The sequence below is a fragment of the Pleuronectes platessa genome, chromosome 1 (assembly GCF_947347685.1).
Source record: "Pleuronectes platessa chromosome 1, fPlePla1.1, whole genome shotgun sequence".
Taxonomy (NCBI): domain Eukaryota; kingdom Metazoa; phylum Chordata; class Actinopteri; order Pleuronectiformes; family Pleuronectidae; genus Pleuronectes; species Pleuronectes platessa.
In genome coordinates, this window is record NC_070626.1 from 31,320,771 (window position 1) to 31,344,589 (window position 23,819).

Below are 23,819 nucleotides of genomic sequence, written 5' to 3' on the forward strand. Positions count from 1 at the left end.
ACATGAGACGTGTCAGGCTGTGGATGCACACACATTATTTTCATATCAACGAAAAGAAAAAAAGAAAATATCACCAAACTTGTTTTTTTAAACGTCTTCTCCTGATAATAAGACTCAGAGAGTTTGAGTGTTGGGCTGTGAATCAGTGATTAAAGTCCATTCTTCCTCTTCTGGTTATAATACTGAAGGATTAATGTCTCCTTCTTTTCTCATCTAACAGACTTGACTTCTGTTTCTTGTACTTCCCAGCCTATGTACAGTATATAATACTGAATATTGGGTAGTGGTCACTTCTAATTGTTGAGTCTTCCCATACTTCCCACTCACATGTCCAAGCCGACTCACTTGATACAGGTGTCAAATCCAGTGCTGAAGTGTTACCTGTGTATACATCTATCCTTGTCCCTCTCCCGTCAATAAATTACTATCGGTCTGTGTTTCTGCTTGAGTATATTTGTTTTTAGTTTCCTGCATGGATATCGTGATTTATGATGTTAAACTGTGATGTCCATATTTCTAACACAACCTAGTCTTCTTCTTTCCCCTTACTGACATCTCTGAATGGCATATTTGCCTTGATAAATGTAGTGCACCTTGTTGTGATTCTTGTTGTTCTGGGTTTGAACCCTCATGGTTGGATGCTCTTCAGATGCTTTTCATATTGCAAGTTGGATAAAAGCGTCAGTTAAATGTATTGTAATCAGTGCTTAATTTGTAAATCACAAGGTGCCGGAACGCAAAGTACATATGACAGCGCAGGGATGACGAGACGGGCACAGGTCCCGGAACGCATACAGAAAACGGTGCTGAAAAAAACATGCAAATGCCCACTGACAATGCTGTGGGACTTACAAGCCTTAATTTCAAATAATAACCATGGTATCAATTTTATGACAATAATTTACAATTATTTTAGGCTATACTGCACAGCACAGGCAAATGCCCACATCAACACAGGTGGGACTTACAGTCAGCAATTATTTTCTCAACATAGATCTAACTTGTAAAACATAAAAAATAAAAGTTCAAAGCTTACAATAAATCACATAAATCTTCCATTTACGCCCATTTACGCCCACGCCCATCCCCGCCGCCTTCGATCGGCCCACACTGCCTTCGCGATCGACGTATTGGCCACTTGTAAGAAATCACTTTTTTTGGGGGGCGTGAGAAATTGAATGTGTGTCACACGCCGAAAGCGTGACAGTTGGCAGCTCTGTATTAATATTTTTTTCTATACGAGAGGTACCGGATCAGCCCAAATAAGTCCCGGAACACGGGCAGGCCAAAACCAAGAGGTGCCGGATCCTGTTCCGGCAGGATCCGGCACAAGTTAACACCTGATTGTAATGTAACAAACCTTATTGATCAGAAACTTCTCTCACCAAGCGAGAAGTTGTTTTAGCTGAAAACTTACCTCGTCAGAGAAGCCCTCAAAGCGTTGTGTGGCAGTTGACCATGCCATGGGGCTCTCACCACAGCAGCCAGAGACAAACCATTCAATTTTAGCATCTTTTATTAAATCCAAACATAAATTAAAAAGTTAAACTTGAACAGCTCAGTGTCTCTGCCATGTTTCACAGTGTTGCTGAGATTCTGTCCGAGTGTTCTGAGTCCTTTCCTCTGAGGCAGCTCCGATGCTGCCTTTTAGACATGAGGATCATTCAGCTAACAGCTCTCACCTGTGCTGCTTGATCCTCTGTGGTGCAGGTGATGGTGCTCTTCCAGCCCTCTCACCTCCACATGGTGGAAGGGTTCTTCTACAGGAACTTGGAGGATGCATATACAGGCGCCTTGAAAGTCCTACATCTGAGATGTGGCAACCCATTCCTTGTTCAAAAGGCCTTTCGATACAAGATTGATACAAGCAACTGATTCTTAAGCACTGAAAGAATTTACAGACTTTCTCCAAGGTTGTGCAGAAGCAATCCCACATGTCAGGGGTTTGACCATCTTGAATGATTGTGAAGAAAACCACAAGTTACTACAAAAACTACCCAAAAGGATTGTACGAAAGTGGTGCCAAATTGTTGACGATAACCTGTATAAATCTTGGGGTTACCCCTATTTCAAAAGTTTCACAACATTCTTGAACAAAGAGTCCCGGATATTTTGTAATGCTATCACCTCCCCAGCTGCCTGATCATACTCAGTCCTGCTGCAGTTATCCAGAGACATGTAGAGTTCAGTGTGTTCCTGTAAGAACTTCCTTACTAATATTCGTATTTTCTCAACAGTAAATTTAAATGTAATCCCTGTGCGCCCCCTGCAGGCTGCAGATGCTGGATGTAGACTACAGGCCTCAGAGTCGTCAAGAATATGTGTATGCGAGTATGCATGCCTGTTTGTGTGTGCCTATGTGTCTGTGTGAGTGAGTTTGCCTTAAAAATGGCGGCTGGTCCTTATGAGGGAAATAAAACGTCCCCAATAGTATGTTGGTGCCAAATTAGAGAAAGTTACTAGATGCATGACGAAGGCTGTGAAGAGCATAACCTTACTAACATTAACTTTCAAATAACTTATAACCAAAATATTAGGTTAGAGAAAGTTGCTTGCAAAGAAAGACTGTGAAGAGCATAACTAACATTAACTTTCAAAACAATTATAGCCAAAATATCACAGCAACTCAAACTTATACACATCATTCGGAGAAACAGTCTTTTCTTAGCCTAGTATAATTATTAAGCCCAGTTTTGTTGAAAGGGGAAAAAAGGTTGATGTGCTGTTCGAAGTCCATCAAAATCGTCTTGTTGTGTTGCGGCTCCTGTTGTGGTTCTGCTGTGCGATGTAGCGCTTGTACTGTTCTTAGGAAGGCTTTTGCGTCACTGCCTTTTGGATGGTTTTAGCAGCCTGCTCCAGTCAGGACTGCTTGAAGGTTGGTAGAGCTTGGATTGGGAGGAGGTTTCCCTCAGAGGGTTGCGCATGAAGAGAAAGAAGGGGGGAGAGAACTGGGCTTATATTTGCCTGGTGACCTCATGGGTCATGGCGCCCAGAGTGACCTATAGTGGTTCAAACATATGTCCCCGTCAGTTTTCACAACTCTGTGTGTCGTTGATGCTGGGAGACTGAGTTCTGGAGGCTCTGGTTTGTCTACAGAACAAAGAACATGTGCTCCAGGATTGGACTACACATGTAGGCCGAATTGTGGTTCACAAATACCAGGTCCAGACAGTAGAATAGAAAATGATAGTGACTTTGACATCATTGTATTCTATACAAGCTGCTGCAGCCTCGGGATACTCAGGACACACCTCAGCCTCCGTCCACACACAATGTCCTCTTCACACTCACCTTCACCAAGATCACCACCTGTTGAGAGAAGAAGACATCAGTGTTTCCAGAGACTCAATTCAACTGTGAGTCAGTGATGCAGCACATCCAGTAGAAAGAGCATCAGGGACTTGAGTCCTGTTCAGAGGTGGAGCAGCTTCATCTCTGCTTCATGTTCACGTGTTGGAATGAACACGCTAAGAGCTCAGTGTGTGTCCTCTGCATGTCAAAGTGCAGAGTGGACACCTGAGAGGTGGATTTACTGCTGTTACAGGTGAAGCCATGTTTCACTGTGTGAGCATGTGCACATTAAAGGGGCGGGGTTTACTGCGTATGACCAATCACAGACATGGACAGTTTGACTGACAGCAGAGCCTCATATTCCACAACGAGGATCAAACTGTTCTATTGTAAAAATCAGAGGAGAACAAACACATGATCCAGAATAAAAGAAACTCAGTTACAGCTGCTAAATGCAGCAAGAACAGCTGGTAAAACATCTGTGATTTTGTCAATGTGTAAGTTACAGCGCCCCCTGGTGGGACTTGGTAAAAATATATTACGTGACCACGAGATAATAATGAAAGAGATTAATAACTTGAGGCCAAGAGATCTGAATCTGTTGTTTACTAACAAGACGAGTGGAAGAGAAGAAGTTTCTTGATGTGAAACGTTTGAATCCAAGGATGTGACACACACTGTCTCACTGTCTCTGAGGACACACAATGACTGAGAACACACTGTCTCACTGTCTTTGAGGACACACACTGCCTGAGGACACACACTGTCTCACTGTCTCTGAGGACACACACTGACTGAGGAAACACTGTGGTGAAACCTCTGACATCACTACTCTAGGAAAACACATGGACCTATTTTCAGGAAGCTGACTGAGTACATTTGATGTTTTGGTGATAGGATGAGTCTGGAGACATTGAGATGTTCTTGGTGAGTTAGAGATCAACTGAACCAACCAGACGTTGATTTAAACTTCCCTTATCCATCCCTTTAAGGAGAGTGTGCACCACACAACAGTGTAGTCCCTGTGGTCAGTGGGCGGAGCTTTTATACTGGTTGATCTCCATCTTAACCTGGAGCAGGTTAGCAGTTCATCAGAAGTTACCATGGTGATTTACTTCGTTAAGAAGTGGACGAGCTTCGTAGGACTGAAAAAACTAAACCGGAAGTTAACCTGATATCCACAAATCCTGCTTGATAGCACAGACGCTGGATCTGTGTTACTGACTGTGTTTAGAACAGAGAGGTCTTCAACAGGGGGTCCGCGACCAAACAATTTTTTCCCGAAAATGTAAATGTCTTTAAATATACATTAACATGCATCCGACATATTGTGAGGCTGATATGACCCTCTTCCTGACAACCTCCATCCGTCTAAGGTTAGATAAGTTGTGTGCTACCCATCAGGGTCCGACATCTGTCTCTTCTACATATATGTTTAAAATAAATACATGAATCTGTGAATTATTGTAATAGCTCATTTTGTATGCAAGATGTATGTTTATAAATGGCAGTGGCATGGTCACCCTGTACATTGCACGTGTTTAAATTCACAACATGAATATATGAACCAGTGTTATATTTGAATAGTTTAGTATTGAATGCACAATAACAGGGTAGCTATGTTTATACAGGGCACTAGGCCCAGTTTAATATAAAATACATTTTCATACAATATATATAGTTTGGGGTCCCTGCTCCATCTCTCCAGCAGTTTGGGGGTCCTTGGCCTGAAAAACGTTGAAGACCCCTGGTTTATAAAAATACTGATGAAAGCAGCGTGGACTGACTGCAACCATATACTGACCTCAGAGTCTCCAGTTGACAGGTTGAACTCTGCTCCAGATCAAGCAGCTCCTTCACTCCTGAGTCCTGCAGGTTGTTGTCTCTCAGATCCAGTTCTCTCAGATGAGAGGGGTTTGACCTCAGAGCTGAAGCCAGAGAACAACAGCTGATCTCTGACAGTCTGCAGCAAATCAACCTGAATAAAGAATAAAACTTAACTTTAAATTAAATTGAGTTCATGTGTGAAAATAACCAAAAAATATTAATGTGAGCACAGACTCATAACATGGAAGATAAATATGAAATCAGACATGTTGGACTAAAAACGAGTCCTTATTCAATACAAAAATATTATTTGGACCCAGTCTCTCTCCTGCAGACCAGTTTAGGAAATCCAGAACTAAACTCAGTGTTTTAACAAGTAGCTGAATATTTAAAATGTCACAGATTAATTAATTAATAGATTCAAGTTATGTATGAAGAGGAATTATGTTAAATTATAATTAAATGAGATAAATTGTGCATAATTGCTGTATTACAGTGTTAATTTCATTGACGAAAACGATAACGAAAAATATTCGTTAACGACCCTTTTCCCATGACGACCACGAGACAAAGACGTAACGAAAACGGATCTTTGAAAATAAAAACTATGACTAAATCTATTTTAACTTTCGTTGACGAGACGAGACGAAAATGTTGGTGGTTGACTAAGTCACAATAATTTTTAAAACATCATCGTATCAGGTCGTCATGAAGAATCAGTAGCGGGCGAGTGAATCTGTGTGTCTGTGAGTGTGTGTGTGCCTTTGCGCTCTCAGATAGCGCCAGGTCCGTAGCTCCGCCCCCCGCCCCGCGCACTCGCTCAGGGAGACACAGTGAAAGCAAAGCTGGTTCTCGTGGAGCAGCCGCTCACTGACTGACTGCTTCTTAACTATGGAAACAGTGAAAACACCGAGTTTCTCTGGTCTCAGCTGCTCAGAGATCAGCGCCACAGCTTCTTGATCAGAACAGAAGCTGTAGTTGGTTTGAACCGAGCTGCAGTTTCGGTGTTCGCCTCCAGTCTGACCTGCTCTCACTTTTGGTTTTCACATTTAAAACTAAATACATATTTTTAAGCTATTAGGCTGCAGCTATATGTTTTTATAGAAAAGGCATTTAATGTGGCTATTAAATGTGCCTAAAACTAGACTATAATGTAATTCGTTTTCGTCGACTAAAACTAGACTAAAACTAAGAAGGATAAAAATGACTAAATGTGACTAAAACTCATTTTCATTTTCGTCAAAAGACTAAGACTAAATCAAAAATAGCTGCCAAAATTAACACTGCTGTATTATAGATATGAGAACTACAAAAGTCAGTCATTGAACTGACCTCAGAGTCTCCAGTCGACAGGTTGGACTCTGTAGAAAACCACACAGCTCCTTCACTCCTGAGTCCTGCAGGTTGTTGTTACTCAGATCCAGTTCTCTCAGATAAGAGGGGTTTGACCTCAGAGCTGAAGCCAGAGAAGAACAGCTGATCTCTGTTAGACTGCACGTCCACAACCTGGATAAAGAAATATGAATATTAGAATGTGTCCACCTGTTGTTGTGGATCGTCATCATGTCAACACAGACTCTCAACATGTTGCTGACCTCAGTCCAGTCTGTGACCTGAAGATAAATATCAGATCAGACATGTTGGACCATTGTTTCATTCATCAGCTTCTTCTCTGTGTGTTGGTCACTGAGCAGGTTTGTGTAATTAAACACTGTTTAAAGTAGAGATGGCTCCTGACTGTCACTTCCTGTTTGTTTCTATACTTATCAACTGTCCAACGTGTTTCAATAAGAACGTGTCTTATTTTGAAAACCTGAGGAGGACGAGTGCTCGGCCTCAGTCCACATGTTATTTACTGACACTTTCTTAGTGATCAGGAGCAGGTGAGTGCAGGTGAATGGAGTTGATGAGGTGGACGTGACTGACAGGCTGGGTGAGTGACAGATGACTGAGGGACAGTGAGCAGAGCAGAACTGAGACAATTTAAATAAATAATGACAGAATAAGAAAGAAAATTGGAAAAGTGAAGAAGGATTTAAGGACCTCAGGGTCTCCAGTCGACAGTTTGGACTCTCCAGTCCAGAACACAGCAGCTTCACTCCTGAATCCAGCAGCGAGTTTACACTCAGATCCAGTTCTCTCAGATGTGAGGGGTCTGACTTCAGAGCTGAGGCCACGACTCCACAGTGAATCTTTGAGAGTTCAAAACCACTGAATCTGTAATTCAAGAAAAAATCTGTTCGAATAAAATCAGAAAACACAACATTCATACAAAACATGACCATTTGACCCTCATCCTGGCAAATCCCCTTTTCATCTCATGAACATGTTAAAAACTCCTCAAGAGAATCCTTTCAGATTTGGAACAAGCGTTAATTAAGACTGGAACTCATTAGATTGTGATTTATCTGATTTATCACCGTTTCTAAATGCCCGAAAAATCCCTTTTATACCTGTATTTTGTGGTGGGATCACAAAGATAAATGACAGAAGGTGGATATATACATTTTATATCAGTTTATTTTATTGATGACAAGTCCAAATGATAGTTATCAAAGATTGAAAAATTAAATCAAACTAAAACATACCACACCATAATTAAATTTGGCAGTCTCTTTGCTTTGCCTCTGAGCAAACATAGGATGATGTTATTTGGAACATTAAATTTCTTTATTAAACTCAAAGAACTTATATATATAATAAACAATCGTGGCTTCTTAGCCTTTGCTCTTTTTTTAACAAATATAGGATGGTTGAATTAAACTGTTTCCTTTTCTTTTTTAAATCAAACAAACAACCAAACCTTTACTAAATGAAATTTGAAATCTGAATCTCAGTCCATCTGCTGAAGCAGTCCTGAGTCAGTTCACACTTAAAAAGAACGAGTTCCATGTTCAGTTCATTCAGATGAAAATGATCTAGTTCATGTTCACAGTTCATTTTTTATTGGGATGATTCAGGTGACAAACGTCCGGTCATGTGTTTGGTCCTGAATTGATGGAGTCGGATCATGTCCGCATGTCGCTCATTTTAACACTGAGTCCTGACTGTGAGCGTCTCGTGTTGGACTGAGCACAACATGTTGGCGAGTCATTTTCATGATGTTTCAATGCAGCCTCATAAACTGTGGAATCAAACCAACACTCAGTGACTTCATGTGCTGATCAAGTCCTGATAACTAGTGATGAGTGTTTATTAGTTCCAGTGAGAGCAGAGTGGAGGAGGACACAAAAACTCCAGCTCGCTGAGCGGCTGCTGCACGTGAACAAGCTCTGATCACACTGCGTGTTTCGCTCTGAGCGAGGGGGGGGGGGGGGGGTTCATGGAGCAGCTCACTCTGCGTATGCGTTAATGCATTACAATTATTAACACGTTAATTCCACAATTAATCATCATAAATCTAGAAAGTAGTACATGAAGCTTTAAGTAATAAAGGGCACTTCTGGCAAGAATGAGTGTTATAATATGGGTGTATTTACATTACATTACATTTCATTTAGCTGACGCTTTTATCCAAAGCGACTCACAAGTGCATTCAACCCCGAGGGTACACACCCGGGACATTATGAATCAAGAAAGTAACATTTCTACAAAATAAAGCAAAACTACGAAGTGCTATATGTAAGTGCCATTTAAGTGCTACTAAATTGTTAGTTTCAAAAATGTTATATCTGTATTTACAGACTTAAAAATAAATATACTAATGAATCATCCAGCGTTAACGGCTTAATTTATATATATATATGAAGCTGTCTACTTTTTAAATTCTGTCATTCTTTTTGAAGTCATAAATATATGTGTATATATACATCTATTTATGACTAACACAGGTCCTAATCACAGGTCCTTGAGCTTGAGGAATGTAACTTGAAACTCCAGCACAGTGATCACTTGGATTTCAGTCTCCACATCTGATCCTGTTGCTCTTATATGTAAATGAGAACAACGACAATGTATATATACAAACCAAATGTATACATATATTTACGTATACAAACGTATAAACACACACCAGCCAGTAGCCACTTATCCTTTAGCGGTCTCAGGGGCCTGGAGCCAATCTCAGCTGACACTGAATTTCAGTCTCCAATCAACCTAACTCCGATCTACATGTCTTTGGGTTTGTGGAGGAAACTGGAGAACCCAGAGAAAAACCTGCAGACACCAGGAGATCCTCCTCCTCACAGAAAGGCTGCACTAACAATGTTCACCACTGCAACACCATGCTGCCCCAAACAATGAAAACCATTTAACACTGAGTGTGTTTGAAAAAACACTCATCTCCACTGATTGAACATGTTATTGATCATGTCTGGACTCACCGAGCCTTCCTGCAGTTCCTCACAGCTGGGATCAGTCTCCATCGACCCTGAAATGATGTTTTGAACTTCTTCAGGTCCAACTCATCCAGAACCTCCTCTGACATCTGCAGCATGTAGGCCAGAGCTGAACAGTGGATCTCAGAGAGTTTCTCCTTTGATTTGTTCTCTGACGTCAGGAACTGTTTCATCTGCTGATGAACTGAGTGGTCGTTCATCTCAATCAGACAGTGGAAGATGTTGATGCTTCTGTCAGGAGAAATGTCATCACTCTGCATCTCCTTCAGGTTGTTGATGACTCTCTGGATAATCTTTGGATTGTTCTCTGTCCGACCCAGCAGGCCTCCTAAGACTCTCTGGATGATCTTTGGATTGTTCTCTGTCCGATCCAGCAGGCCTCCTAAGACTCTCTGGTTGGACTCCAGACTGAGGCCGTGAAGGAAGCGAACAAACAGGTCCAGATGACCATTTGTACTGGTGAGGGATTTCTTCATGGTTCTCTTCAGGAGGTCATCCAGGGAGAAGGTACTGTATGTGTTCCAATATGTTCCCAAGACGTTGTTGAGTTCTTCTGTGTTCCTCTTGGTGTAACAGTGGAACATGTAGACTGCAGCCAGAAACTCCTGAACACTCAGATGAACAAAGCAGTAGACTGATTTCTGGAAGATCACACACTCTCTTCTGAAGATCTCAGTACAAACTCCTGAGTACACTGAGGCCTCTGTGACATTAAGACCACACTGCTCCAGGTCTTCTTGGTAGAACATGATGTTTCCTTCCTCCAGATGTTTAAGTGCCAGCCTCCCCAGCTTCAGGAGAACGTCCCTGTCAGCCTCCGTCAGCTGCTGTGGAGTCGTCTCATGTCCCTCACCGTACTTGTTGTTCTTCCTCTTTGTCTGAACCAGCAGGAAGTGTGAGTACAGGTCAGTCAGGGTCTTGGGCAGCTCTCCTCTCTGCTCTGTGGTCAACATTTGCTCCAGAACTGTAGCACTGATCCAGCAGAAGACTGGGATTTGACACATGATGTGGAGGCTCCTGGACGTCTTGATGTGTGAGATGATTCTGCTGCACAGCTCTTCATCACTGAATCTCCTCCTGAAGTACTCCTCCTTCTGGGCCTCAGTGAAGCCTCGTACTTCTGTGACCCTGTCAACACATGAAGGAGGGATCTGATTGGCCGCGGCAGGTCTGGAGGTTATCCAGACGAGAGCCGAGGGAAGCAGATTCCCCCGGATGAGGTTTGTCAGCAGCACGTTGACTGATGACCTCTGTGTGACCTCAGACACAAGCTCCCTGTGGTTGAAGTCCAGAGAAGGTCTGCTTTCATCCAGGCCGTCAAAGATGAACAAAGGTTTACAGACAGCGAGCGTCTCTGCAGTGAGCTTCTGTAACGCTGGATGGAAAACATGGAGCAGCGTGAGAAGACTGTGCTGCTGGTCCTTCACCAGGTTCAGCTCCCTGAACGAAAGCACAGCCAGCAGACCCACATCCTGGTTCTCTAAACCCTCTGCCCAGTCCAGAGTGAACTTCTGCACCGAGAAGGTTTTTCCAACGCCAGCGACGCCGTTGGTCAGGACGACTCTGATGCTGCTCTGCTGGTCAGTGGAGGCTTTAAAGATGTCGTGGACCTTGATGGGAGTGTCCTGGAGGATCTTCTTCTTGGAAGCCGTCTCAAGCTGCCTCACCTCATGTTGAGTATTAACCTCTTCACTCTGTCCCTCTGTGATGTAGAGCTCAGTGTAGATCCTGTTGAGGAGGGTTCTACTTCCTGTTTCATCAGATCCTTCAGTCACATGTTCACATCTCCTCCTCAGACTGAGCTTATGTTCATCTAAAACCTCCTGAAGACCACGATCTGCTGAAAGACAAGAAACAATGTCAGAGACAGAGAATCTCAGAATCTGCTGATTGTTTTCATCAGATACAGAAAAACTACAGAAAATAAAAGCTTTTTAACTTTGTGCTTTTCTAACGATGTTAAATGTTGATGCTGTATGAAGGAACAAAATAAAACCACATGTGCTGTTGTCAGAAGTGAAGACATCAGCAGACACATGTACAGTGCTGATCTGACCGGCTGTCTGACCTCCAGCTCCTGTTCTGGATCTTTGTCCACACTGGGGACAGGAGGAGTCTCCTGAAGAACCAGATTGGTCCCAGTATGAGGTGATGCAATGTCTGCAGAACCAGTGTCCACAGCTGGTGGAGACTGGATCCTTCAGGACGTCCTGACACGAAGCATAGCAGGACGACTGCTCCTCCTCAGAAACATGACTCCTCTTCCTCTCCCTGTGAAGACATGTCCTGATAACTCACATGTCACAGTCACAGGTTGTCATTACTTCTGTCAAGAGGTTTGTTTTCACCCAGTATGTTTGTGTGATGGTTGGTATGTTCGTTAGTGGGATTACAAAAAAACACTGAACAGATTACCAGTAAGCTTGGTGGAAGGATTTGGTCTATGAACCACATCGGGTCGGGGGGGGGTCTCTTTCACAGACATGTTCAGAGGACTGATGTTTACCAGTGTGTGGAATTTGGTGCAAAATCAAAATGAGTCTCTAGTGGATTTCAAAGTGGTGTCCTAAGGAGCGTGTTGGTTCTTGGTGGAGGTCTGAGCTCTTTGAGTGATTCTGAGAGATTAGTCACCAACTTCATTGAAGCTGTGTCCTAATGCAGGGGCCACACTAGAGGAAACTAGATCCTCTTCAGAGCAAGTCACAGTAGAAACAGTCTCTTACTCTGTGTGTGAGGGTCCAGGTTCATTACTGAAGTTTAGAGGCTCATCTTTAGACCAGTGACTCTTCAGAGACACACAGCTGAACACTGGAGACTCTGCTCTGTCCTCTTCCTCCTCATAACCACTCATCTTCAGTCTGAGAGGAAAAACACTGTGAGCTTAAAGGAATCAGGACAAACCAGTCTGTTCAAGAAACACACCCAAAAATACCAAGGAAGGACACTCACACACACACAACACACACACACACACACACACACAAACACAGACACACGCCAGCTAAGGTGACTGTAACGTATGATTCTGAAATCACTCTGTTATTAAACACTAGATGAATAGATGTGATGAAGATGAAATGTGTAACTGTGAGTTAACTCTGTTAATTAGTCCTTTGAAGGCTCTTTGTTCCAGACCTGCTGTTCACTTCTGTCTCTGGGATCCGATCACATGAAACCACGTCTGTCACCAGGTGTGAACTGACAAACTCAGAGTCATGTGATCAGCAGACTCTCTCTTTACAGTAGATATGAGAGTTGCTCACAGACCAGTTAAAGCTCCAGTGTGTAAGACTCAGGTCAAAGGATCCATCTTTGGAAATTAAATATAAAAATAATCTTGGTGATGTTTCCACTAGTGTGTTTCAACTAAATATAATGAATCATTTTCTACTTTAGAATGGGAAGATCAGTATCACGTTATAACGTAAAACTCAGCACGTTGTCCTGTGGAGTGGAGCTTCCTGTAACAGCCGCTCACAGGAGGAAACAGTGCATTTGTTGGGGACTATTTCCAGCGGCGGATGGGTTGTGTCAGGCTGTGGATGCAGACACAATATCTTCATATCAACAAGATGAAAAATATATAAAATATCACCAGACTTGTTGTTTTAAACGTCTTCTCCTGATCATTAGACTCAGAGAGTTTGAGTGTTGGGCTGTGAATCATTGATTAAAGTCTGTTCTTCCTCTTCTGGTTATAATACTGAAGGATTCATTTCTCCTTCTTTTCTCATCTAACAGATTTTACTTCTCTTTCTTCTACGTCCCAGCCTATGTGTATAATACTGAATAATGGGTAGTGGTCACTTCCAATTGTTGAGTCTTCACATACTTCCCACTCACATGTCCATGCCACCTCACTTGATACCAGAGTCAAATCCAGTGCTGAAGTGTTACCTGTGTGTACATCTCTCCTTATCCCTCTCCCATCGTTAATACATATTAAATTACTTTCCTCCAACAGTTGTTCTATTATCTAACCCTAACCCTAAACCTAACCCATGTGTGTCCATCCTTCTCCCTCCACACAATGTGCTATGTGAATTGAAATCCCCTCAGCAGAAGATATGATTCCTAACCTGTCCTTTTATCTGCTTGAGTCTATTTATTCTTAGTTTCCTGCATCAGTTATAGTGATTTATGATGTCAAACTTTGATGTCCATATTTCTAACACAACCTTTTCTTCTTCTTTCCCCTTACTGACATCTCTAAATGGAAAATTGGCCTTGATAAATGTAGTGCACCCCCCCCCCCCCCCCCCCCCCCATCACACATAACCACAGTATAATTGAGGATTCTTTCAAACATTTGGATTCAACCATGTTTCTTGCACACAAACCACGTCCAGGATACAGATAATTTCTCACCTCCACACAAGTCAGTTCATTAATGTTCACATGATTTGCAGCTGCTTTTACTATTATTTGTATTCTTTCTGTTTTTGATTTGGTTTCCGTTTCGGTTGCATGTTTGACTCCTGCTATAGAAGTGACTAGTTTCTTTAAATCAACCCACACTTTGCCCTCTTTTGCTTGTTCTTGTTTTTTAATGAGTTGTTCTTCATCTGTGTGTCTTGACTCTCTACTTCTCCTCGGATTCACCATCTTGTCAGCATCTACATCTGTGTTTTTGTTTTGTACCTTGACCTGTTGAATCTCTACCTCGCTCTTCATTACTTCACATCCTCCACATGCCACACTAAGGTTTCTTCCACAGTTACAACAGTTTGGTTGCATCCCTTTCCCACACTGCTGATACTGATGATCCTCACCACATCTAGCACAACTTCTTTTTCCTTTATAAGTCATAGCAGTAAGACCAAATGTTTGACAGTTGAAGCTGGGTATATATTCCCTCACTGTGTAAGTCATGTTTTCCACCACTACTTTCTTTGGAAGAAATTTCTCCTCAAATTGCAGCAAAATGCTTTAAATACCTCTTCACCTCTTCTCTGAAAGCCTGTTATGTCTGTGCATCCTTCAGTTTCCCACCTTTCAGATCTAATTCAATCTCACTCACACCGTCACCACGGTCTTTACCTTGAATGATACAAATTTCTGATCATTGAGCAGCTCTGGACCAGAGAGAAACTGACCAAAAGAGATTTTTAATCTTTAATGAAGTGTATAAATAAAGAAGTGATTCATGTAAACAAAGCACAACCACAAGATTTTCGAAGTAAAAAAAACAACCTGATGTTTGAAAAAGACATTTTCGTGATGATCAAACTGCATTTCATTGTTTTTGCAGCAGTTGAATTAAATAATTTGGAAAGTCTGTGTTTCTAAACGTCTTTCACCCACAGACTCACACCACTTTACATCAGAGTCATTAGATGAAGCAGGTTATTAAACTATGTTCACGTCAAACTTCTCTATTTGACAAATAATGTGATTAAATCAACTTTGAACAGAAAAACAACCTCAGCTTCTCATTGGGTGAAAATATTTCTGCTTCTTATTTAATCTGAAAAAGTTCTTCACCTCGTCATTTTCTTTTCTTCTTCATTTACATCGACTCTTAGAAATCACTGTTGACTTTATACTTCAATGTACTGAGCATCTTATTTACAGCCTGGTCTCATCAATCTGTGTTCAGATAACACGACTTTACACTTTCTGATTCCCTGCAGTGCTCATGGTTTTCACCTGATGTCTTTAGTTTTCAACACAACATGGTAACACGCTGCCGTCAGCAGGATCAGGGTGAAACTGTTTAAAATATAAGAAGCTTGTCTGAACTCAGCAGATATTTATTTATAACAGCGACTGCTCACAGCTTCACATCTCTACGAGGAAAATATAATGTCACTTTTAACATTTGAAATTAAAATTTGAATTAAATTTGCACATTTTTCTTCACATAACTTGGAAATATTTACGACTTTGACTTTTGTGTGTCAAAGGACAGAGCAGCAGCAGATCCAGTGATGATGCTGTGTCACATCCACAGGAACACACAGGGAGGATGGTGGACTGGACACTGTGTGACAGCTGATCTCAGAGCAGCTCACCTCCTCTGATTCCTCTGGAGCTCTGTCTCCACTCTGCCTCCCAGCAACAAGGCCCAGTCAGAGCCGCTCTACACACAAGCTGCTGCTGCTTCAGCCTCTGGATCCTAAGGACACAGCTCAGCCTCCGTCCACACACACTGTCCTCTCCACACTCACCTTCACAAAGATCACTCCCACCTCCACCTGTTGAGAGAAGAAGACATCAGAGTTACAGAGACTCACTTCATCAGCTGTGAGTCAGTGATGCAGCTCATCCAGTAGAAAGAGCAGCAGGGACTTCAGTCGTGTTCAGAGGTGGAGCAGCTTCCTCTCTGCTTCATGTTCACGTGTTGGAATGAACACGCTAAGAGCTCAGTGTGTGTCCTCTGCATGTCAAAGTGCAGAGTGGACACCTGAGAGGTGGATTTACTGCTGTTACAGGTGAAGACATGTTTCACTGTGTGAGCACGTGCACATAAAAGGGTCGGGCTTTACTGTGTATGACCAATCACAGACATGGACAGTTTGACTCAGAGGATACACACTGACACACTGTCTCTGAGGAGGAAACTATCTCTGAGGACTCGCAAATCCTGCTTGGTAGCACAGACCCTGGATCTGTGATACTGACTGTGTTTAGTAAATACTGATAAAAGCAGCGTGGACTGACTCCAACCATCTACTGACCTCAGAGTCTCAAGTCGACAGGTTGGACTCTGTAGAAAACCACACAGCTCCTTCACTCCTGGCCCCTGCAGCTCGTTGAACCTCAGATCCAGTTCTCTCAGATGAGAGGGGTTTGACGTCAGAGCTGAAGCCAGAGAAGAACAGCTGATCTCTGACAGACTGCAGCCAATCAACCTGAATAAAGGATAAAACTTAACTTTGATTTAAACTGAGTTCATGTGTGAAAATAACAAACAAATATTCATGTCAGCACAGACTCATAACATGGAAGATAAATATGAAATCAGACATGTTTGACTAAAAACGAGTCCTGATTCAGTAAAAATAGATTATTTGGACCCGGTCTCTGTCCTGCAGATCAGTTTAGGAAATCCAGAACCAAACTCTGATGTGTTTTAACCCTTGTGTTGTCCCTGCTTCCCCCGGCTGTTGGCACCCTCACATAGGCCACCCCCTATTAGACGCACCCGTAGGGCAATCCTTGGGCATTTCTGACACCTCTTCCTCTATACTCGCTCTGAGCGAGGCTGCTGCTAGGGCCATGGAAGAGGCCGGAAGCTCTGGTCGAGCTTCTATGTGGACTATAGCTCTCTGTGCGGTTGCGGCTTTTAGGAGCAACACGTTCCTGTTTTTCTTTGGGATGTAAGACACCAGAGTGGCGGTGGGCGTGAATGCAAACCTTGGATGAGATCACCTCTCTTCCCCTGACCGTGAGCAGCCCGATCTCAGGCTTGTTCTTCCGAACTGTGCCGACCACGGTGATCTTCCTCTCCAGCAACTGCTGTGCGAGTTCGTAGGAAGCCGAAATAATTGTCGCATGTGACCATTCAACCTTCTAGTCCCTCCGTTACATCGAGCACTACCCGCAACCCCAAGTTCCGTTTTGGGCATCGCAGGTCAACCACGACTTGATCCCGTATTTCGCCAGCTTGCTGGGCATGAACTGACAGAAAGGACACTGGCGCGGGACTTCGCGTGCGTGGGATAACAAGTAGCTGAATATTTAAAATGTCACAGATTAATTAATGAATGGATTCGTTATGTATGAAGAGGAATTATGTTAAATTAGAATTAAATGAGATCAATTGTGTATAAATGCTGTTTTATAGATATGAGATCTAAAATGAACTGACCTCAGAGTCTTAAGTCGACAGGTTGGATTCTGTAGAAAACCACACAGCTCCTTCACTCCTGAGTCCTGCAGCCTGTCGTTAAGACTCAGATCTAGTTTTCTCAGATGAGAGGGGTTTGACGTCAGAGCTGAAGCCAGAGATGAACAGCTGATCTCTGACAGACTGCAGCTCTTCAACCTGCATAAAGAAATATGAATATTAGAATGTGTCCTCCTGTTGTTGTGGATCATCATCATGTCAACACAGACTCTCAACATGCTGCTGACCTCAGTCCAGTCTGTGACCTGAAGATAAATATCAGATCAGACATGTTGGACCATTGTTTCATTCATCAGCTTCTTCTCTGTGTGTTGGTCACTGAGCAGGTTTGTTTAATCAAACACTGTTTAAAGTAGGGATGGCTCCTGACAGTCACTTCCTGTTTGTTTCTATACTTATCAACTGTCCAACGTGTTTCAATAAGAATGTGTCTTATTTTGAAAACCTGAGGAAGACGAGTGGTCAGCCTCAGTCCACATGTTATTTACTGACACTTTCTTAGTGATCAGGAGCAGGTGAGTGCAGGTGAATGGAGTTGATGAGGTGGACGTGACTGACAGGCTGGGTGAGTGACAGATGACTGAGGGACAGTGAGCAGAGCAGAACTGAAACAATTTTAATAAATAATGACACAATAAGAAGGAAACTCTGAAAAGTGAAGAAGGATTTAAGGACCTCAGAGTCTCCAGTCGACAGTTTGGACTCTCCAGTCCAGAACACAGCAGCTTCACTCCTGAATCCTGCAGCTTGTTGTCACTCAGATCCAGTTCTCTCAGATGTGAGGGGTCTGACTTCAGAGCTGAGGCCACGACTTCACAGTGAGTCTCTGAGAGTCCACAACCACAGAGTCTGTAATTAAGAAAATATCTGATATAATTAAATCAGAAAACACAACATTCATACAAAACATGATCATTTGACCCTAACCCTTGTAAACCCCCTTTTTCCTTCAGGAACATATATATATATATAAATAAATAAATATACGGCAAACTCCAGCATGGTGATCACTCTCCACATCTGATGTAGTTGCTCTTATATGTAAATGAGAACAATGATAATGTTTATCTACAAACCAAATGTATACATAAATATAAATACAGACACACACACTCTAACCAGCAGCCACTTATCCTTTAGCGGTCTCAGGGGCCTGGAGCCAATCTCAGCTGACACTGAATCTCAGTCTCCAATCAACCTAACTCCGATCTATATGTCTTTGGGTTTGTGGAGGAAGCTGGAGAACTCAGAAAAAACCCTGCAGACACCAGGAGAACCTCCTTCTCACAGAAAGGCTGCACTAACAGTGTTGACCACTGCAACACCATGCTGCCCAAAACAATGAAAACCATTTAACACTGAGTGTATTTGAAGAACGACTCATCTCCACTGATTGAACATGTTATTGATCATGTCTGGACTCACCGAGCCTTCCTGCAGTTCCTCACAGTTGGGATCAATCTCCGTCGACCCTGGTATGATGTGTTGAACTTCTTTAGGTCCAACTCATCCAGAACCTCCTCTGACATCTGCAGCATGTAGGCCAGAGCTGAGCAGTGGATCTCAGAGAGTTTCTCCTTCGATCTGTTCTCTGACGTCAGGAACTGTTGCATCTGCTGATGAACTGAGTGGTCGTTCATCTCAGTCAGACAGTGGAAGATGTTGATGCTTCTGTCAGGAGAACTGTTATCACTCTTCATCTCCTTCAGGTTTTTGATGATTCTCTGGATGATCTTTGGATTGTTCTCTTTCCGACCCAGCAGGCCTCCTAAGACTCTCTTGTTGGACTCCAGACTGAGGCCGTGAAGGAAGCGAACAAACAGGTCCAGATGACCATTTGTACTAATGAGGGATTTCTTTATGGTTCTCTTCAGGAGGTCATCCAGGGAAAAGTTACTGTGTGTGTCCCCATATGTTCCCAAGAAGAGGTTGAGTTTTTTTGTGTCCCCATATGTTCCCAAGAAGTTGTTGAGTTCTTCTGTGTTCCTCTTGGTGTAACAGTGGAACATGTAGACTGCAGCCAGAAACTCCTGAACGCTCAGATGAACAAAGCAGTAGACTGATTTCTGGAAGATCACACACTCTCTTCTGAAGATCTCAGTACAAACTCCTGAGTACACTGAGGCTTCTGTGACATTAAGACCACACCGCTCCAGGTCTTCTTGGTAGAACATGATGTTTCCTTCTTCCAGATGTTTAAGTGCCAGCCTCCCAAGCTGCAAGAGAACGTGCCTGTCGGCCTCCGTCAGCTGCTGTGGAGTCGTCTCATGTCCCTCACCGTACTTGTTGTTCTTCCTCTTTGTCTGAACCAGCAGGAAGTGTGAGTACAGGTCAGTCAGGGTCTTGGGCAGCTCTCCTCTCTGGTCTGTGGTCAACATGTGTTCCAGAACTGTAGCACTGATCCAGCAGAAGACTGGGATTTGACACATGATGTGGAGGCTCCTGGACGTCTTGATGTGTGAGATGATTCTGCTGCACAGCTCTTCATCACTGAATCTCCTCCTGAAGTACTCCTCCTTCTGGGTGTCAGTGAAGCCTCTTACTTCTGTGACCCTGTCAACACATGCAGGAGGGATCTGATTGGCCGCCGCAGGTCTGGAGGTTATCCAGACGAGAGCCGAGGGAAGCAGATTCCCCCGGATGAGGTTTGTCAGCAGCACGTTGACTGATGACCTCTGTGTGACCTCAGACACAAGCTCCCTGTGGTTGAAGTCCAGAGAAGGTCTGCTTTCATCCAGGCCGTCAAAGATGAACAAAGGTTTACAGACAGCGAGCGTCTCTGCAGTGAGCTTCTGTAACGCTGGATGGAAAACATGGAGCAGTGTGAGAAGACTGTGCTGCTGGTCCTTCACCAGGTTCAGCTCCCTGAATGAAAGCACAATCAGCAGACCCACATCCTGGTTCTCTAAACCCTCTGCCCAGTCCAGAGTGAACTTCTGCACCAAGAAGGTTTTTCCAACGCCAGCGACGCCGTTGGTCAGGACGACTCTGATGCTGCTCTGCTGGTCAGTGGAGGCTTTAAAGATGTCGTGGACCTTGATGGGAGTGTCGTGGAGGATCTTCTTCTTGGAAGCCGTCTCAAGCTGCCTCACCTCATGTTGAGTATTAACCTCTTCACTCTGTCTCTCGGTGATGTAGAGCTCAGTGTAGATCCTGTTGAGGAGGGTTCTACTTCCCGTTTCATCACTTCCTTCAGTCACATGTCCACATCTCCTCCTCAGACTGAGCTTATGTTCATCTAAAACCTCCTGCAGACCACGATCTGCTGAAAGACAAGAAACAATGTGAGAGACAGAGAATCTGAGAATCTGCTGATTGTTTTTTCAGATACAGAAAAACTACAGAAAATAAAAGCTTTTTAACTTTGTGCTTTTCTAACGATGTTAAATGTTGATGCTGTATGAAGGAACAAAATAAAACCACATGTGCTGTTGTCAGAAGTGAAGACATCAGCAGACACATGTACAGTGCTGCTCTGACCGGCTGTCTGAGCTCCAGCTCCTGTTCTGGATCTTTGTCCACACTGGGGACAGGAGGAGTCTCCTGAAGAACCAGACTGGTCCCAGTATGAGGTGATGCACTGTTGGCAGAACCAGTGTCCACAGCTGGTGGAGACTGGATCCTTCAGGACGTCCTGACACGAAGCACAGCAGGACGACTGCTCCTCCTCAGAAACATGACTCCTCTTCCTCTCGCTGTGAAGACATTTCCTGATAAGTAACATGTCACAGTCACAGGTTTTGTGGTTTGTGTGTTGTACGGCGGGGGGGGAGGGGGTCAACTGATGTTTTTGAGTGTGTTGAATTTGGTGCAGATCCAAATCAAAACTAGGACTAGCGCCCGCACATTTGGAGAGATCGATGACCAAGCGCACGTCTCCACGTTGCATGCATTTTGCGCACTGCGGCAAGTAAAGACGCTTTACTTCCTGCGTCCGTCACGTGACAACGATTCTTTACCTGCTAATTGCTCATTATGGTCCACGCTATCAATTGCACATCACACTGTGAAAATGTCATGTAAATCGAATGATAGTTGTAAAACAAAGCTTACTTCCTGTTGCAAGTAGGGGGCGCCATCACTATTATTACACACAGAATTATAGATCTGTTCAAGTAGGCGCTCTGATGTAGCGTGAGCAATTTTGTGTCAATTGGACAATTTTACCACAACGTAATTTTCCCACTGATCAGTAGGTCCCGCTATGACCCTGAACCAACATTTATATATGGAGCTGTTCAGGTCACGATTGTGATCCGAGGTCAGTAGTTTGGAGCCGGTTGGATAATGCAGAGTGGATTAACAAAGTACTTCCTGTTTCTTGGAAAATCAGTAGTGATTGGCAATGCACAGTGGAGTTACGACAACATTGTGTCATCTGGCGAAGGACCATCCTTCGCCACACATCAATGTTTACACGGTTTGAGGAAAAGTCACAATTCTGACCATCAACCAATGAATTGACTGTATATTGTAATTCAGCCAGGAGCAGCTCATCAAAGTATAAAACCTGTCACCTCCTGTTGCCACCAGGGGGTGCTGTGATTTCAAGTCATGATTTCTGTGTAGATGTCATCAGGCTGGGACTCTTGTCTTACATGTCTTGTTTGGACTTGATTGGACCATGTATGTTCGAGATACAGAAGCTCGTGTTTTGATGGCGTTTAATCAAACTTTGACGCCACGCCACGGTCACACGGTGAGACGAAAAATCAATCTTTGAATAAGTTTAAATCTCCATCCTGTTGTGATGACACTCAACTACATTTTAAGTTGATCTGATGAAAGCTCTAGGACAAGTACATCAAAGTGAAAATGTGGAATATGGCCAAAATGGCCACTAAATCCAAAATGGCGAGCTTCCTGTTCAGTTGTTCATAATGCTCCTTGAGGCTTTTTTGTGCATCTGATCATGATACACAACTGTCCTCATTTTCGTGAGGATCGGTGAATGCTAAATGAGGGGCTTTTCCGTAGGTGGCGCTGTTAAGCTGTCTTGCCGCGCCCATTTCCAAATTCTCCAGAATTTGGAAATTCTCATGAATTTCTAATTTACTGCAAAATTTAGAAACTTTTTGAACACGTTGAAGCTCTCAAAAATCCCATTTACTACTCTCAGAATAATCGTTACAATTTCAATACAGCCTCTCGACATTCGGTGCTCGGGCCCTAATGAGTCTCTAGTGGATTTCAAAGTGGTTTCATAAGGAGTGTGTTGGTTCTTGGTGGAGGTCTGAGCTCTTTGAGAGATTCTGAGAGATTAGTCACCAACTTCAATGAAGCTGTGTCCTAATGCAGGGGCCACACTAGAGGAAACTAGATCCTCTTCAGAGCAGGTCACAGTAGAAACAGTCTCTTACTCAGTGTGTGAGGGTCCAGGTTCTTTACTGAAGAGTGGAGGAAGACTCATGGACCAGTCACTATTGAGAGACAGACAGCTGGACCCTGGAGACTCTGCTCTCAGTCTGTGGTCCTGACCTCTGCAAACACAAACTTGTTTTTATTCATCACATCATTCACTGGTTCATTCTCTGAGGATTCAGTTTGGAGGTTCACATGTTTGTAGCAGGTCTCTTACTCTGTGTGTGAGGGTCCAGGTTCTTTACTGAACTCTGGAGGAACATGTTTGGACCAGTCACTCTTCAGAGACACACAGCTGAACCCTGGAGACTCTGCTCTGTCCTCTTCCTCCTCATAACCACTCATCTTCAGTCTGAGAGGAAAAACACTGTGAGTTCACAGGTACCAGGACAAACAAGTCTCTTCAAGAAACACACCCAAAAATACCAAGCAAGGAGACACACACACCCACACACACACACCAGCTAAGGTGACTGTAATGTATGATTCTGAAAACAGGTTCTGTTATTAAACACTTGATGAACAGATGTGATGAAGATCAAACGTGAAACTGTGAGTTAACTCTGTTAATTAGTCATTTGAAGGCTCTTTTTTCCAGACCTGCTGTTCACTTCTGTCTCTGGGATCCAATCACATGACGTCTGTCACCAGGTGTGAACTGACAAACTTAGAGTCATGTGATCAGCAGACGGATGTTAACAGCCGGTGTGAGAGTGAGACAGTAAAACCTTTAGAAAGTTGTGTTCACACTCACCTGCTCACTTTTCTTCTTTCTGCTCATCCAAGTGAAAATAGAGTCTGACCGCTCCCTGTTCTCAGGCTCCTCCTCCGTGTGGAACCAGTTCACTCTTGAAAACACCCAGTTCAAAGTCCAGTTCATACACATGAAAAATGAACTGGTTCATTTTTTATTGGTATGGTATTTAGTTAATAATTGATGGAGTTGGATCATTGATCCAGATCTTCACTTTAACACTGAGTCCTGACTGTGAGCGTCTCCTGTTACTGAGCAGTAAAATGTTGACTGGTCATTTTTCATGATGTTTAAATGCAGCCTCATAAACTGTGGAATCAAACCAACACTCAGTGACTTCATGTGCTGATCAGGTCCTGATAACTAGTGATGAGTGTTTATTAGTTCCAGTGAGAGC

At 43.2% G+C, this 23,819-nt stretch overlaps 1 protein-coding gene and 1 long non-coding RNA gene across 5 annotated transcripts; both read right to left on the reverse strand.

Moving 5' to 3' along the window:
• Nucleotides 1–1,498: 1,498 nt before the first annotated feature.
• LOC128443047 (NACHT, LRR and PYD domains-containing protein 12) lies at nucleotides 1,499–23,498 on the reverse strand. Of its 4 annotated transcripts, none has more exons than XM_053425769.1 (9): nucleotides 23,423–23,498; nucleotides 22,886–23,020; nucleotides 22,668–22,787; nucleotides 20,788–21,002; nucleotides 9,441–11,292; nucleotides 7,162–7,335; nucleotides 6,451–6,624; nucleotides 5,096–5,269; nucleotides 1,499–3,309 (listed from the first exon to the last, which is right to left on the reverse strand). In XM_053425769.1, the coding sequence occupies exons 2-9, from the start codon at nucleotides 23,011–23,013 to the stop codon at nucleotides 3,303–3,305; spliced, it is 2,844 nt and encodes a 947-aa protein (XP_053281744.1). In that variant the 5' UTR covers nucleotides 23,014–23,020; nucleotides 23,423–23,498; the 3' UTR covers nucleotides 1,499–3,302. The 4 variants fall into 4 exon arrangements, with proteins under 4 accessions (XP_053281744.1, XP_053281737.1, XP_053281728.1 ...); XM_053425762.1 differs by lacking the exons at nucleotides 1,499–3,309; nucleotides 7,162–7,335; nucleotides 9,441–11,292 and adding exons at nucleotides 3,344–5,018; nucleotides 17,983–18,156; nucleotides 18,733–20,569; XM_053425753.1 differs by lacking the exons at nucleotides 1,499–3,309; nucleotides 7,162–7,335; nucleotides 9,441–11,292 and adding exons at nucleotides 3,344–5,018; nucleotides 17,983–18,156; nucleotides 18,733–20,572.
• Nucleotides 14,557–16,283, reverse strand: LOC128443309 (uncharacterized). Its single transcript, XR_008339060.1, has 2 exons — nucleotides 16,136–16,283; nucleotides 14,557–15,652 (listed from the first exon to the last, which is right to left on the reverse strand). It is a non-coding gene; the product is annotated as an uncharacterized LOC128443309 (long non-coding RNA).
• Nucleotides 23,499–23,819: the final 321 nt, after the last annotated feature.